Here is a 15508-nt window from a genome sequence, read left to right as displayed (position 1 = left end):
CCCCCCCCCCCCCCCCCCAAGCTTCTAGAAACAACATTTCTACAGAGTGACCTCATACAAAATAAAGCTCATCCTGAGCAATCACCATCCTTACCCCTGAGCCATCCTCATGTGCCCAGTTCAGGTAACCTTGGTGGAAGGGTGTTCAGCACTAACACACACCTACTCCTTGGGCAGCACAGGTCACTGCAGCTGCAAGCAGTCATTTGCCCTGTGCATGGCAGCAGTAAGGCCATGAGATCTCATCTGATGACTTCCATTATTTTTAAGATGTTTAGTTTACACACAGGAACAGCACACAAGAGCATCAACTTTTACACCTTTTAAAAGTTGCTGATGCAAATCCTCCCCTTTCAGGCAACTCTTTGTACTGTTAAAAGCTATTAAACCCAGAGCTGTTGAAGCCATAAACGTTTATTTTAGTACTTGGTAATTCAAAACTATGGTCAAACAACTCTGAGCCCTTCTGAACACAATCGGCCTCCCTGTGGTTCACAACAGCACCACAAAAGCAAGCAGCACTCAGACACCAAGGCGAAGGAATTACTGCTCGGGGGTTTGCGTGAATGGCCCCATTTCTGGTGTAGGAAGGGTTGGAGAAACTGCAACCAGAAGTGCAGCAGCCACGGTTGGAGAGGGCAGGCAGGGCTGGAGATGATAGGGCAGGGCTGGAGAGGGCAGGGCAGGCAGGGCTGGAGAGGGCAGGGCAGGCAGGGCTGGAGAGGGCAGGGCAGGCAGGGCTGGAGAGGACAGGCAGGGCTGGAGAGGGCAGGCAGGGCTGGAGAGGACAGGCAGGGCAGCCCCAGCGCGAGCCCCTGCCCACCCTGGCTGCCCAGCCTCCCCTCCCACCCCACTGCACCCACCTGAGCCGCTGCCACCATCTCACAGCCACCCCATCACCACCAGAGCATCCCAGGATGGAGGGAAAGCAACAATTCCAGCAGGCAGTGACCAGCTGCAGGCATGATGACTCTGGAATGCTGCTGCTTACAAACCTTCGGGGTGCTTGGTGTGTCCCAGACACCCACACACAGTGCTGGAGCAAGGCAGGTGGCTCCGGGGGGCTCTGCAGCTCCCTGGCCCCTGGCAAAGGCAGGGAAGGGGGAAATGTGCAGAGGAGGTTTGCTGGCCCTAAATACAGCACAAATACTTCTTTCTCCTACCCCTTTCCCAGCCTTTGGCTGAGCATAAATACCCCCAGTGCTTCGGGATGACGATTTAGGACTTTCTGGTGGCTTTGGAAAGGAATTGGTGATCTCAAGCAGAGCAAAGCAGAGCACACACAGACTGGGAACAGTCAAGAAAACATAAAACCTGCTCACACATAAGGGGATCTTTATAAAATTCCAATTACTTGCTGGCATGTTACCTAAGAATCCCTGAGAGGTAAGAGATACTGCTCGCTGTGAGGCCCGGGGTAATGAAATTACAAATCCTTTCATGAGTAAGCATATGCTAGAAAGCTACGTTTATTTGGCCTACATATTTGAAACTGTTCAAAAGGTTATTGTCTCACAAAATCTGGATCAGGAATTACTACTTATACTTTCCTTTCTCTAACAAGGAGCTATATTCAGAGTCAGTTTTAATGCCTCGGTGATCGATTAGAATAACAGACACATTACTGCAAAGAAGTCTCATTGAAATTCTGTTTTCTGAAGGAGTATCAATCATGCATACAAAAAAAATACACTCTCGGATACTCACTATAAATAGCCAGCAAATGGAGTACCCTCGAGAAACCTGGTGAGCCCAACAGCCTCATGTGTTCAAGTGGGTAATTAATTTATACAAAAAAACTCCCATCTTATTTTATCTTATTTTCATACTTTGTCTGCAGCATGTTTGAATTTCAGAACTGAGATTCAATGTTTTTGTTGCCAACCATGGGTGGAGCTGACTTTGCATAAAAAACGATTTTTACCTCTACAGAACAGGTACATGAGATGGGCTTTCAAAGGCATTTTAATGTCATCCTAGGTTGGGTGCCCAACTCCAGTTGTATTATGGCAACAATTTGAGATTTAAACTACCTTAGAACCTAAACCCCCTGAAGGCAAGGCTATCTGAAACCCCCCTGTGTTCAGTGTCCTGTGGAAAACCTGTCCCACGCAGGCACTGCCCTGGCTTTGTGCTGCAGGGAGGATGAGTCTCCCCTGCACGCCCCAGCCAGGTGTGAATGCTCCATCCTATTCCACTTTCAGTCATCCTCTGCACATTCCCTTGGTGCCAGCACTGAGAACAATGGATTTCCTTACACAGAACACTCCCCGCCAGCTGTGTGAGGAACTCCCTGTGCTGCAGCACCGACAGCCCGGGGTATAATGCTCTGTCAGCAGAGGAAGACTGCACCTCAGCAGCACACAGAGCTGGGTGTGGGACAAGAACTGTGCTCTTCAGAGGGTACTTAATGGAGGCAGGACTGGCAGGAGCTGCAGGAACACACGTTTGTCCCACCTTGTAGACTGTACCTGCCCGTTGTGGTCCCCAGTGATTCACACCGCAGGCAGCAGCTGTTATCTTAATTTTATGAGTAACACAGGAAGATGGAGAACCACCTTCTTACACATCTCTGTTTATGAGATTGGCAGGTACTGAGGTTTGAAAAGAAAAGAACTGAAGATCTGAGCATTTCTTAAATTATTTAGGCTCTTAGAAGTCGGCAGACACCTGACTATGACAGGCTACACAGCTTTTAGCAAAACATGGCACCCAATCTTGGCACTCTGCATGCCAGGCTTGTGCCTGCATCACTGCACAGGTCTTTGAGCTTTAGAAAGGATCATCTAAACTATATTTTGTAACTAAGACCACTATTCAATATACAGCTTAAAATACTTTTAAGATGAGAAACAAAACCCCATAAAAGCCTGACTCAAAAGCATTGTAGCCAGGAGCTCATGACCTGTGGTTAATATCTCTGTTTTAGAAGGAAGATGCACATAAGGAATGGGAGAAGGATGGTGGTGAGGAGGGTTTGGTCTCTACAGGGGAATTCCTGCAAAGAATAACACTGCCAATGCAGAGTCTGCAGCTCTGAGAGGTGCCCTGAAGCCCAGCCAGGTGGAAAAGCAACAGCAGGATCTGACCCAGAGCAGCTCCCAAAACACAGCCAGGCAAGCAGCAGCCATGCAGCAACATGTCCAGAGCCATCATCCAGACACAGACCCCAAAGCACCGGCACTGACCCCAAAAGCATGCCCCTGGCTAGGACACGTCTGGACACCGGGAATTCGGCTGCTGCCTGCGTGCCTGGGGCCCCCCAGCCCTGCTCCCATGCCTCACATGGGGCTGCTCCCATCCCTCACACAGGTTGGGACTGCTCCCATCCCTCACACAGGATGGGACTGCTCCCATTCCTCACACAGAATGGGACTGCTCCCATCCCTCACATGGGACTGCTCCCAGGACTGGATACAGACCTAATGGAAAGCAAGAGCGGAGGAAGCAGAGAGCCAGGTCACATCTGGCTGTCTGTGCCTGCAGATTGGATAATCTGGCTACTGTTTATTGCAGAATCTGCAAACAGTTACTCTGAGTGCACTCCTCCGTATCATTTGGGTAGGTTTGGGTTTTCCTTGCACCCTCTGCTCGCAAATCCATGCCTGAGGTGACAAGGCAAGGGCACAGGGAAGGCTGTGCACCAGCAGCTGTGAGGGAATCAGACCCTACATATCATACATGGGATGTTTTAATAGAAATGGTTGAATTATTTCCATTTTTCCTTCTAAACAAGCATCTGGCTACCTAATAAAGTACAAAGGCCACTTCTGGGAGAACAGATAGACATTTTTTAATTTTATAGTATTTTAGTCTTCCTCTTTCTGCAAGTATCTCAAACTGCCTTATTTCCCATTTGTGCTACCTCAGAACTCCAGCTACCAAAGGAACCATGGAACACTGTCACCCAGGGCTGTAATTCATGCTGATTCATTCTTGCTGGCCCAGAGGCTTTTTCTCCTTATACACCAGTCTCCTGAGGTTTATTTTTATTCCTCAGATATCCTATTTTGAGGCCTCAAAGCTGATTTCTTCCTGTTACAGAAAGGACTGGGATTAGGTAGAGAACACAGGATTAAGTCTGAGGTAATTCAAGTAAAAATGAGACAACACTTCACCTGATAGCAAACAAATCTAACTAATTGCAAAGAGAGTTTGTTTCTGTAGGACCAGGCAATCATTCTCTCCAGTGCTTTTTATGGTGGCAGTAAGAAGGACAAAGACTGGGTGTGCTCAGGGAATGCTTCCAAACCCTCACTGCAGGTCTGCTTTCACAGAGTCATAGAATATCCAGGAAGAGACCAAAAGGACCATCAAGTCCAACTCCTGGACCTGCACATGGATCTGTCTGCCCCCATTTCAGAAATTCAAGGTCATCTTTCTCCAGAAGTTTCAGAATCAGCAAACATGGCAGCAGATGGGTGGGTAGGAATCTCATCTACATCCTCAGAAGTTTCACAGGAGCCTCCCACAGAAGCTCCTGCCTGGGCAGGATTCACCTGCAATAAATGACACTCTCACATGAACTGATCTCAGCTCCCAAATTGGTGCAATTCACTCCAGTTCAAGAACAATTATCTTTATCTCTAAAAGCCACCATGGTAAAAAAATCACCAGTTGTGGAGGAGTTTAAATGGAAAAACACCTCCACTCTGAAACATGACAGGTCCAGCTAGATCCAAACTGCTGCTGAGCCTGCCAAAACCAGAATGCAAATCATAAAACATTCACAGTGAGTCTGCTTGCTACCTGAGTTACATTTGTCCAACGAACAGCACTCTACTGCCAGAGCATGGGGAAATGGAAGAAAGAGGGAAAATCATAACAGAATTTGACACTAAGTTCTTGAAATATGTTTCAGTCAGCCCTGCCCTGATCAGGGCATTTTTACGATGAGGAAATACGCAATACAGAAATTAAAATTCCCCCCATCTGCTGCTCTTGCAGTAAGTGACAGGGTAAGATCAATGTTTGGAGAGAGACTGTATAAAGAGAACAGTCTCCATTAATCTCCTCCCTTCCCATGGTGACAGCACTTAATTTGCACTTTCTCAGCTGAGTAATTACCTCTGCTGTTCACTTACAGCTCCTTTAGGACCGGAGTAGCTGATGTGAACACAGGGCAATACTACAGATGAAAAACAATGCTAAAAAGAAGAAAGAAAACCAAACCACGAAATTAACCTTTCCTGAGTACCAAAGTGTTCCATGTTGTTTCCACCATTAGATTACATATGAACCGGCAAAGATTTGGGAGATGAGAACTCAGCTACACATAAAACCAAATAAAACCAAATGTAAAATACAAGTAATGAAGCCAAGTTTTTAACCAAAGGCATCAGGACTCAAGCACAGCAGAATTCTGGGGCCAGGATACAGCTAAACAGGAGGAAAAAATGCAACAGCCATCTAACTTGGGCTGAAAGCCTCTCTGCAAGCTCCCAAGCTTTTCTAAACTCTGGGGGAAAAGAAACACTAAACAAAACATAAAAATAAATCTAGAATGGCCATAGAGTCACAGAAATGTACCCCAGAGCCCTCTGCTGAGAGCTGGTCGAACGGAACCTTGCACACTGCCAGAGTGGCTACAGCCTCGTTAGGGAACAGCACAACAACCCCACAGGCTCTGAAAATCAGGGGATGGATGTAGTTTATACCATGCTGACAATTCCTGAAGGGAGAAAAGAAGTTATTTGGCAATTCTGGTAGATTTTGTCATTTTATAGTTGGAAATACATGCACAAAATTTATGTTTTCTTTCTGTATCTGTAGGCGAGATTAATTTTTCTTTCAAGTCTGACTAATATCTTCACTCCCCCTCCACCACTGGCTCTGGAGTCACCAAAGACACAAGATGTATGTGTTTTATTACTTGAAACATATGGAGCTACTCCCATGAATCACAACCATGTCAATTAAAATAGCAGAACGAGTGGAAGCACTGCTATTCCTAGGCACAAGCACTGGTCATGGCAAAAGAGAGCCCTCATTTTGGGAGAGGGTGCTGTAGTTCCATACAGATCTTCCACCAATATTCCTGATAGGAATGGTGGGGCAGGTCACCTGTCAGTGAACGTGGGTGATGGACATGGTGTGGTGGCACCAGTGCTGGCTCCCAAAACATGCAGCAGCTCTGTGGGGCAGGGAAGCAGCAGCCTTGGAGCTGCAGAATCTACAGTCAGTCAGAGAGTTGTGCGCTCCCACAGGACATTTATTTCTCATTTCTATCTCTGCAATATTTAAAGAAAATCACAGGTATTTCAGCTAAGGGGAAAATGGCACCCAGTGATTCCCAAGCCTGCTTCTGCCAGCTGAACAATTCATGCCTGACATGCCATCCATCACATCTTGCTCCAGGCACCTCAACCTAAACCATCCCCCAACCAGACCTGTCTCAGCCAAGCAGTTCCCAGGAATCACAGACTGCAAATCACCCAAGCAGACTCTAAAATTCAGTAGTTAGTTCTGCTGTTGAACACTTTCCCCCCAATAGACTTTCTTAAACCCTCTCATTGAAAATTTCAGGGTGCTCCACCCATTTTTCCTTTTTTGAAAGAAGAAAAGGAAATTTTATTTAAAAAAAAAATCTTCTTTAAAGTTACATCAGGAAACAGGTTATTGTGTGTCAGTCCTAATTCAGGCCCATGTATCATACACAGCCTTGATGCACGGCTCATATTTTGAAGGAGGCTGAAGCAAATAAAAGGGAAGTCAAAGGAAAAGAAAAAAGCTGCCATCTCCATCCATGGATCTGGCACACTTTCTGTTTGAACAGCCACGAGGTGCTGTGTGTGTTGGGACTTAGAGTCTGAGCTCCGAATCTGCTCTCCTCCTCCCATCTGCCTTAAACTTCTCCAGAAGATGGACTGGACAGCTCAAGATTTAAAGGCTACCGACAGCCCAGGAGAAATGCCACTGCCAGGGACTCATCAATATTCTCTGCAAGCATCCTCCAGTTGAGTCTTGGGAGAACATTTTGTGCCACATCTTGAAAGAGGAGGTACTGCTCCTGATTTGATGAAAAATGAATTGCAAATATGAGCTGTATATGTGCTAATTTACATCAATGAAGTTTGCATTCATTACAGTAATGAGCATTGCATAAAGTGTATAATCAACATTCCCTGCAGATGTCAAGAGGAATCCAGAGGCAGGGAGGAAAATACGTATACTTGCCACAGCTGAGCATAAACATCATAAACTTCCAGACCCATGAAAACATAAAGCAAGAGAGAGCCCTTTTTCTCCCTACTAGTCCTCAGGGGTATTTGAGTGTATCTCTTGAGTTCTTGAACTAATGAGTGTACAACCATGAGATAAGTATTATAAGTACTCTAAATATTTTTATTTAGAAAGTGAAAGCACAACTGTTTCACTTCCTTTCCACAAGAAGACTGAAGGTACAAATTGTGATTACACTGAGTGAGTACCTGGAGATAACTAATTAAATCCTTCTATGAAGAGGAAGATGTTTCTTTAACATCACAACAGAAGTTAAAAGTAATTTAATTAAAATGCCAGAGTTTAATAAATCATCATCTGAAATAAAGTTAAAATACCAGAAAACCCCATCCACTGTCTGTGAAATCAAAACAAGGTGGGTAACAGTGAAATAGTACCTGTTCTATGAAATGAAACACAAACCACCTCCTGAGGGGATGGAAGAAAGGTTGGTGGTGGTTTGGTTGATTTCAAGGCCATGTGCAACAGTAAGAACAACAGAGCAGAGAATGAGCACCAATGTTACCACGAGTAAGAGCACACTAGACACTGGAACTGGAGTTGTTCTTACCTTCTGGCAGCCTGGGGTTAGCGTGGATGGAGTTGGGGTCCCCGTCCTCCTCGGGATGGTACCGGTACAGCGTCTGCGACTGCTTTGGGGAGGACTGGCTGCGGTCTTCCTTCAGAGCAACAGGAGGAGAGGTTGTTGCACTGAACTTCACCTTGGGGAAATCATTCCCCTCGAGGCTTTCATGGGATGATCTTGCTGAGCTTGGCTCCGTAAAGTTCACCTCTTTCAGGCCCTGATACATGCTATTCTCTGGCTCTTCCTTCCTGGCATGCTTTTTCATTTTCGAGTGGGGGGCTCTTTCTTGCTCGTGCCTCTCTTTGTTCCCTTTAGGTCGCCTCTCCAACTCCTCCAGGTGCTGGGGTGCCTCAGTGGTGGCCGTGGTGTGCTGGGGAGGAGCCCTGGTGGTGGCTGGTGCCTCCTTGTGTGTCACCTGCCGGAGGGAGGGTGCCGTGGTGCGGGGCAGCCTGCGGCGCTCGCCACGCTCCGTGGCACCACGGATCTCAGCAGGGTCCCGGGGCACCGGGGAGGTGCTGGGCCCCACCGTGCCCTCGGTGTGGGTATCAGCTGGGGCCGGCGCCGAGGGAGCCACGCTGGCCACCAGGTAGTCATAGTCCTCACCCTGCTCCTGGCTGAGGTTCTCGTGCTCCAGGTGGGACGAGTAACTCCTGTACTTCTTTGGAGACTCCACCTGGGTGTTGTCTCCCTCGGAGGCCTCCTGGTCATAGCTGTAGGGATCATCATAGTGCCGCTCGGGCTCGCCGTCCTCGGCGTCCCCTGGGCTGGCCGTATTCAAGGAGAACGTGTCGCAGTCCGGCAGCTGGTAGCACATTAGCTCCCCGCCAGCATTGGGGCAGTGGCAAACCTTGCAGGGGGGCATGTGGAAGGTGTGCCCTGCCACGTACTTCTGTCCCTCGTGCAGGCAGCCGATGCGGCCGCACTGGGGACACCCGTCCGCCGGCACCACTGCGTCGATGCAGTTCGGGGGCAGCTCCGGGCACAGCATGAACTGGCAGCTGATCTTGCCCCCTCCCTTGGGGCACGAGCACTCAGTGCTGCCGAAGTCCACGAAGTAGGACTGTCCCTCGGGCACCTTGCCGTTGACGAAGCCCACGTTGACGCAGTCATAGTACTGGTAGCCCTCGCAGGTGCAGCCATGCTGCAGGCACGTGGCGCAGCACTCGCCGGGCTCCAGCACATCCTCGATGCAGTTCTCCAGGGCCTGGCACTCGGCGCCTGTGCAGTCCCTCTGTGCCTGGCAGCCACCCGTGCACAGCAGCACCAGGAGCAGGGCATTCCAAGGGCTCTGCTGCCAGCTCCGGGCCCTGGCCATCGTCTTCCCGAAGGAACGCAGCTCCGCTCCAACCTCGCACGTTCAGCCTTGGCTGCTCTCCTGGACGGCTGGGGCTTCAGCTCCGAATCTGCAGCGGCCTCCTAAGTTACCTTTTCTCATAGATCCTGGAGTTATGAAAGAAAACTCTGTTAAAGACTACACTCAGCACATATCCTGTTAAACATTAGAGGTCTTTAAAAGTTGGGACGAAATCCAACATCTGGAAACCTAAGGACAAAAATTAATCATAATGTCTTCCAAGCATTGGAGGCACTAAGTTTGGAGCTGGATGCTTCCCCCACCCTTGTTCTGAAAAAAAAAGGAAGAAAAAATGGTTGTGACTGCTCTGTTTTGAATCTGTTGACAAAACATATATATTTCAATAAAAGGAAGGCCCTTCTTTATACTTCAATGCCTTTTTGTTAATCTTTCCAGCTAAAAAGATTTTTTGGCAGAGAATAAGTAAATACACTGTTCTTCCTCTGCAGATATGAGCTTAAGATAATTATTCTTTATGTTTTAATTACAAAGACTCAAATCTTAAGGAATTTTTATAGACAAAACTTAGCCTTGGGACGTGAGAATTTGTCTGTACACATGTTAACTCAAAATCTGGATTTTTTCTGCCTCCTACCCCCACTGAGCAATCTCTTGCACTTCAGCATTAACAGTTATTTCTTTGCTCCAGCAGGGCTAAAATAGAACTTCTTTTTGTGTTGTGGTTACTTTGTGGTTACACATCATACTAACTATCCTGTAATACATATTAAGGGCCGGATCCTCTGCTCACAGAGGCTGGCACAGCTCCACAGCAGGACTGTGGTGCACAGAGGGATTGACTCCAACTTCACTGGAGGACATTTACAACAACTGAGGGTGTGCCATCACTGGCAACCACTTCTTTTAGTTTTGACATCACCAGCAATACTTTTTAATGAATACTAAATACTGTACTATACTATGAATTTACAACATACATCTATACGTACATGAACTGCCGTAACAACACTGTTAAAATGCCTTGAAGAAGAGCAAATTGTTTGCTGAGAAAATTGTTTGCTTTTTAATTACTAAGCCCTTTGAGCATCAAAAAGTTCAAGGGTTAATCAGCTGTTGTTCTTTATATCAAAATTATGCCCACAAAGCTACACAATTAACACGAAAAACCACTTAGAACAAAAAAACAATTTGCCTATAGAAATTTTATAGAACCATCAATCTGATTATTTTCCCAGGACCCCTCCCATCATCGAAAAAACAACAACCCTGAAACATTTATCTAGAGGGTAAAATACAGCCACATCACTAAGAACAATGAACCACACACATAACAGGAGTTGTGCCAGAAAATCCATTCAGAAAGATTACTTCTCCCATTCAAAGGGGGCTTCCAACAAGTCTGCTCAGCCCCTCTGGCAAGAGGCCAGGCTGTGGGAAATGCATGCCTGTTCTGATAAGATACGGACAAATCGTGCTAAGAATTTCCACAGTTCTGCCCTGGAATCCCAATTACTTCAGTACCTTACACAGAGACAGAATTCTTACAAATGTTCTACTACTAATTTGAGAATATTAGCTGAGTGTGCTAAAGGAGAGTGACTGAAAAATAAATTTGTCAGAAAATACAATAATAGCTTGGAACAATTTCACTTTTTCAGAATCTCACTGCTCTCAAAACCAGGCTATTGCTCATGAAGGAGAATTTTCAATATGTGGTGCTGAAATTAATACTTCAGAACACAGCCTGGGAATTAATAATTCATCCTGCTTTCAGCAGCTTTTCCAGGTACTCCAAATTTGTAATTGTTACGTTGCTGTAGCTGAGAAATAATGAATGGGAGGACAACTACAGGTGACTTCTGTAAGGGGCTCACAGCAGGATTTTGTCACATCCCCTCCTGTGGTACCTCCTGGCTGTGATGCCTCAGCGCAAAACCCATGGGGAGGCAGCTGAGCTCTGCTCTGCTCTGGCCATATTCCCTTTTTTATATCAGGCTTCCCAGAGAGCCCCAGAACCAAACATGGCCTTGTGGGTGTCAGAGGCACAGGTCTGGCAGCCTCAGTGTGCACCTGGGCAGGGCCAGGCATCACCTGTGGGACAGGTAAGGGGTGAGCTGCTGTGAACACCCCCAGCCCAGCCAGCCCGTGCTGGGCCACAGCTCCAGGTAAATGGTTCCTAAAATACCTCAGGCACATGCTCAAACTCCCAAAAGAAACCCCTGTGCTGAAGCAAGAGGCAGAAAGCAGTCATCCCTCACAGGGAGAGTGTTCAAGGACAGCTGAGGGTTTATCACAGGACAGTCCTGCTTTGGAGAAAGAAGCTGCTCCCCTGTGCTGTCACCCCCACCCATTTCTGTCCAAGGGTTTGTTTGCTTGCCTGGGTCACCACCAGTCCTTCCTCTGTTCCCATCCTTGCTCCCTTGCCTTTCACCCACAGACAGCTCATGGCCAGCCCTGTCCCTGCCTCTCACACTTCCTGCTCCGTGCCCTGCTCAGCCCCCCGTGCCTTCCTCTTCCCACCATTTCCACACCCCTCAGCATCTGGGTTTTCAGGCTGAACTGATAAAGCTGAAATCCTTATAAGCCCTTACTCCGTGAATGAGACCACAACCTTCCCTTTCCTCAGGCTCACTTTCCTTCCTCAGAGGCTCATTGTTTTTGGTGCAATGATTCCAACAAAAAAAGTATCTTTTTATTCCTTTAAACGACTGTGTTTCCCTTTGCTTTCTCCATCTGTTTCCCACGCCCATCAGTCCCCCCAAACCATAAATTCACATATCAAAGAAACAGCCTCTACTTCAGGCACAGAGAAAACCATCTTTGAGGGAAGCACAGACAGGGCTGCTGAGCCCCCATCCCTGCACACAAAGCTGTGCTCCTGCCAGCCCCCGCAGCTGATGTGCTCCACTCTGGACCCCTGCCCTGCCTCAACACTGCAACGATGCTCTGGAGACAGCAGCTCATTACTGGGGAATGGCATCAAAATCTGGAGCTGTAAATAAAGGTCTCTAAACCAAGAGAGTAAAAACAATACACTATCTCTGTAGGACAGGGGAGTTTAATACCAGCAGATGTTATTGCAATAATTTGTTTCCATTAACTATTTTAATGCTTTCCTTGATGTCCTTTTACACAGCTGGGGCAATACACAAGGGCTTCACTAAAATGAGAATTGGTTCTTTGTGCTCTCACCAATGTCCTTCGCCCACCCTTACCAATGTCACTAACTTCTGCTGTTCCGTTGAGTGACAAATTATGCTCTGCACACCTAAAATAAAAGTATTTCAAAGGCCCTGTTGAAACCTTTACAGAGCTCTATAGCAAGGGAACCATGTGCCAGCTATGCCAGTCTTCATGCACTGCTTCATGTCCCAGGAGAATTCCATTCATGTCCATTGTGGAATTTCCTAACTTGCATATCCTGCTCTACTTTAGTTCAAGGGCTGACCCTGTTGGCTTCACTGGGTTTTACTGGGACATTATTAAAGAAGTTGTTGCCATTCCTATGCTCATAATACCTCCTGACCAAGCAGGAATGCCCATGCAAGAGGGGGGGAAATGCTCTGGACTGAGAGTGAGTCCCTCAAATTCTACCCACTTAAACACGTGAGGTAAACCAGCAGCAAATAGAGGGTGGTCACACTGCTGCAGTTCCTTATGCCTCAATTCCTTCTTTAAAAAGTATTCCTAGGAAAGGCAGAGTAAAGACACCTTATGGAAAACCAGCTTTAAAAACAGTCCAAATAAGCATGAACTGCAGGCACACATTTTCATGGGAAAAGAAAGCAGATGAACCCAGTATCTGTGTGATGGGACATCCAAGGCTAACAGCAGCAGCCATCAAAATTGTAACTAGTCCTGGCTGAAAAACACCATATTCCTGTCTCCTGGCAGGGGAATAAAACAAGATTTCAAGATACTTATTTCAATTCGGTTTAGGGCCAAAAAGTTATAAATTTTGACATTTTTGCAAAACAATATACTCTAAGTGATTTACTTCATTCAAAGCCATAACATAAAACCAAAAGGAAGAATGTTGACTTGATTAAAATTGTTCAGTCGTATTACTCTAAAATGTTGATGAAACCAGTGTGTTCCCACAGAAGATCTAGACATTTTAAATGTGCAACTTCTTTAAATTAAGAGGAGCATTTTATTAGGAGATTCTTTTTCCAGATGGTTTCATTTCAATGCTGAACCAGAAAGCTTATTTTAGGTAAGCAGAGGTGACAGGAGGCACTCTCATTCAAAGATTTCACCCAAAGACAACGTCTCTGTGTGAAGGGTGCCCCACAGACATACAGAAGGTGGGCACATGTGGAAGAGATGCCACAGGAGCAACACAGGAGAATTCTGCCAAATGTTCACCGAACAAAAGGAGGCAGCCATTTATAAACAAAAAGCAGTAAAGAGAATAAATCCAGTGCATTGTAGGAGAAAGCACAGACTTCCACCATTAAGATGTACCTGCGATTTCAACACCTGCAGATCCCTGTGAAGGGGTTTAGACAGAACAATTCTTTTCTCCGTCCCACCTCTCAGTCCCTCACTAAATTGCCATTTTCAAGGACGACAGTAACAGAAATGCTGGTGTGATCTGTATCTTCTACTTTTGAGAGTGAGCAGGGCCAGATGCCAGGCTGATGTAAGAGCAGAACGTGGCAGCCATCTGTGCAATCCCACTGCTGGGTACCGGGAGCACACGCCCTGCTGGGTGTAACTGAGGGGCAACCCCCCAGCCCGCCCAGGAATCCACACCTAAGGTTCAGATACACAAAGAAAAAACCTGTGGGAAAGCCAGTGCAGGGCTGGCACTCACCACCTGTGCACAAAGCCGGTTCATCAGCCCACAGAGCTGCCATGAGCCATTCTCCTGCCTTCCCAGTGCCAGCCAGCTGAAATTGGCCCTGCAGGTTCAAGTTGTACGTGAGCAGGGACAAAACACAGCCCTGCTCTGTGGCGGTGAATCTTTTGGTGAAGCTGAATCTCCCTCACAGAGATGAAAGCTCTGCAGAAAGCAGGGCAGCAGGCAGAAGCACATGTGCACACCCGTCCCGAGGAGCAAGGGGAAATGTATTTCCCCAGTCAGAGCATTTTCACACCTCTCCCCAGCCAGAGCTCTGGGCCGCTGCAGCTGCCAGCAGCTCTCCCTGCCTGCGGTCACAGTTTAGACTGAGGGAGGAAGAAGGGAGGGGACGGAAGGAAACAACAATTTTAAAACAATCCCTTTTAAATGCAAGGGAAAATGGAAATTTGTGAGAGCATTTTGTATGAAAACCAGAAAAACCCCTAAACCCAGTAACTCCTGACTGGACTGTGCCAGCCCATGGATTAGATCTTCCCTTCACACCCTCTCAATCCGGAAACTTGTGATCTCACCAGGCGCTGGAAGGGATGGCTGCTGGAAGGGACTGCTGCTCTCCTCGCAGAGGGAACTGCAGGGCTGTTCACCGGGAAGATGAATGAAAAGAGAGAAGTGTTTCCATCACTGCTCTTATTCAGGCCCAGGGCCCATCATCTCTGCCTGCAAATTACTGGAATGTGAGCTGAGCTGAACCCCTGTGTTGGGCAGAAGCAGCAGAGGGGAAGGATGAACCTCAGGGTAAATCCCAATCCAACAGGCTGTTTTTTGTTATTGAAAGTAAAGCACTCAGGAGTTGTCAACTCTCTGGTTCTTGGCTAAACAAGCCTGTGTTCAGGAGTCATAGCTTTTGCAGGCAGTTTTCCTCAGGTTTGTTTTCAATAGGAAATCAGTTATCATTAACCCCCTTTTCATGGAAAAGCTTTTAAAAATGGACATTTGGGAGTCTGGAGGATTTTTACTTAATTCAACAGCGAACTCAAGAGGAGACAAACAAGAAGAAAGCAGGATGGGATCAAAACTCACACAACAGCCTCCCAAAAGAGCTCCGATAAGAACTCCCTTCCCAGCAGAAGCGCCCTCAGGCAGAGATGCTCCAGAAGCTTCCCAGGACATTCCCCACGCTCAAATCCAAACAGGAACCTGACACACTGCAGTAATGGAAAGGCATCACCCGAGGTATTTCAGCTGAAGTAGCCAAGCATTAACAAAAGTGACCAGGCAGCTCTGGGACTTATTCTTCCACAATGTGCCAGGTTTGAAGGCTTTCTGAAGTCCCGGAGAGCAAAGGCAGCCTTTTTCCAAGGGAATGACAGAGCCAGGGAGGGGAGAATCATGTCTTGGGGCTGTTGTGTCAGTGCTCCCCTTCAGCCCAGCCCAGCACAACAGGGCAGGTTTTTGGATTCCAGAGGAGTGAAATTCTGTGTCATCGGGAGTTGCCGGTGCAGCAGATCCAAAGTGACCCAGTGGTAGCACAGCAGCTGCCCAGGAGTCGGAGAGGAAGGGCTCACATGGGACACAGGGA

The 15508-nt window shown here is 47.2% G+C and overlaps 1 protein-coding gene across 8 annotated transcripts in view; it reads right to left on the bottom strand.

The window, feature by feature from the left end:
• Positions 1 to 15508, bottom strand: part of FBLN2 (fibulin 2) — a 92121-nt gene that overhangs the window by 56769 nt on the left and 19844 nt on the right. For 7 of the 8 annotated variants that reach the window (XM_041399509.1, XM_041399518.1, XM_041399515.1 and 4 more), the window contains exon 2: positions 7793 to 9247. In XM_041399509.1, coding sequence (XP_041255443.1) covers positions 7793 to 9122 — 1330 coding nt within the window. In that variant the 5' untranslated portion in view covers positions 9123 to 9247. Of the gene's footprint in view, positions 1 to 7792; positions 9248 to 15009; positions 15028 to 15508 lie in introns of those variants that run through there. The other variant, XM_041399517.1, reaches the window with a different exon arrangement.

Source organism: Onychostruthus taczanowskii, unplaced genomic scaffold, assembly GCF_017590055.1.
Source record: "Onychostruthus taczanowskii isolate IOZ18803 unplaced genomic scaffold, ASM1759005v1 scaffold162, whole genome shotgun sequence".
Taxonomy (NCBI): Eukaryota; Metazoa; Chordata; class Aves; order Passeriformes; family Passeridae; genus Onychostruthus; species Onychostruthus taczanowskii.
The sequence above is the reverse complement of the archived record's forward strand: the minus strand, read 5'-3'. Positions and strand labels throughout refer to the sequence as shown.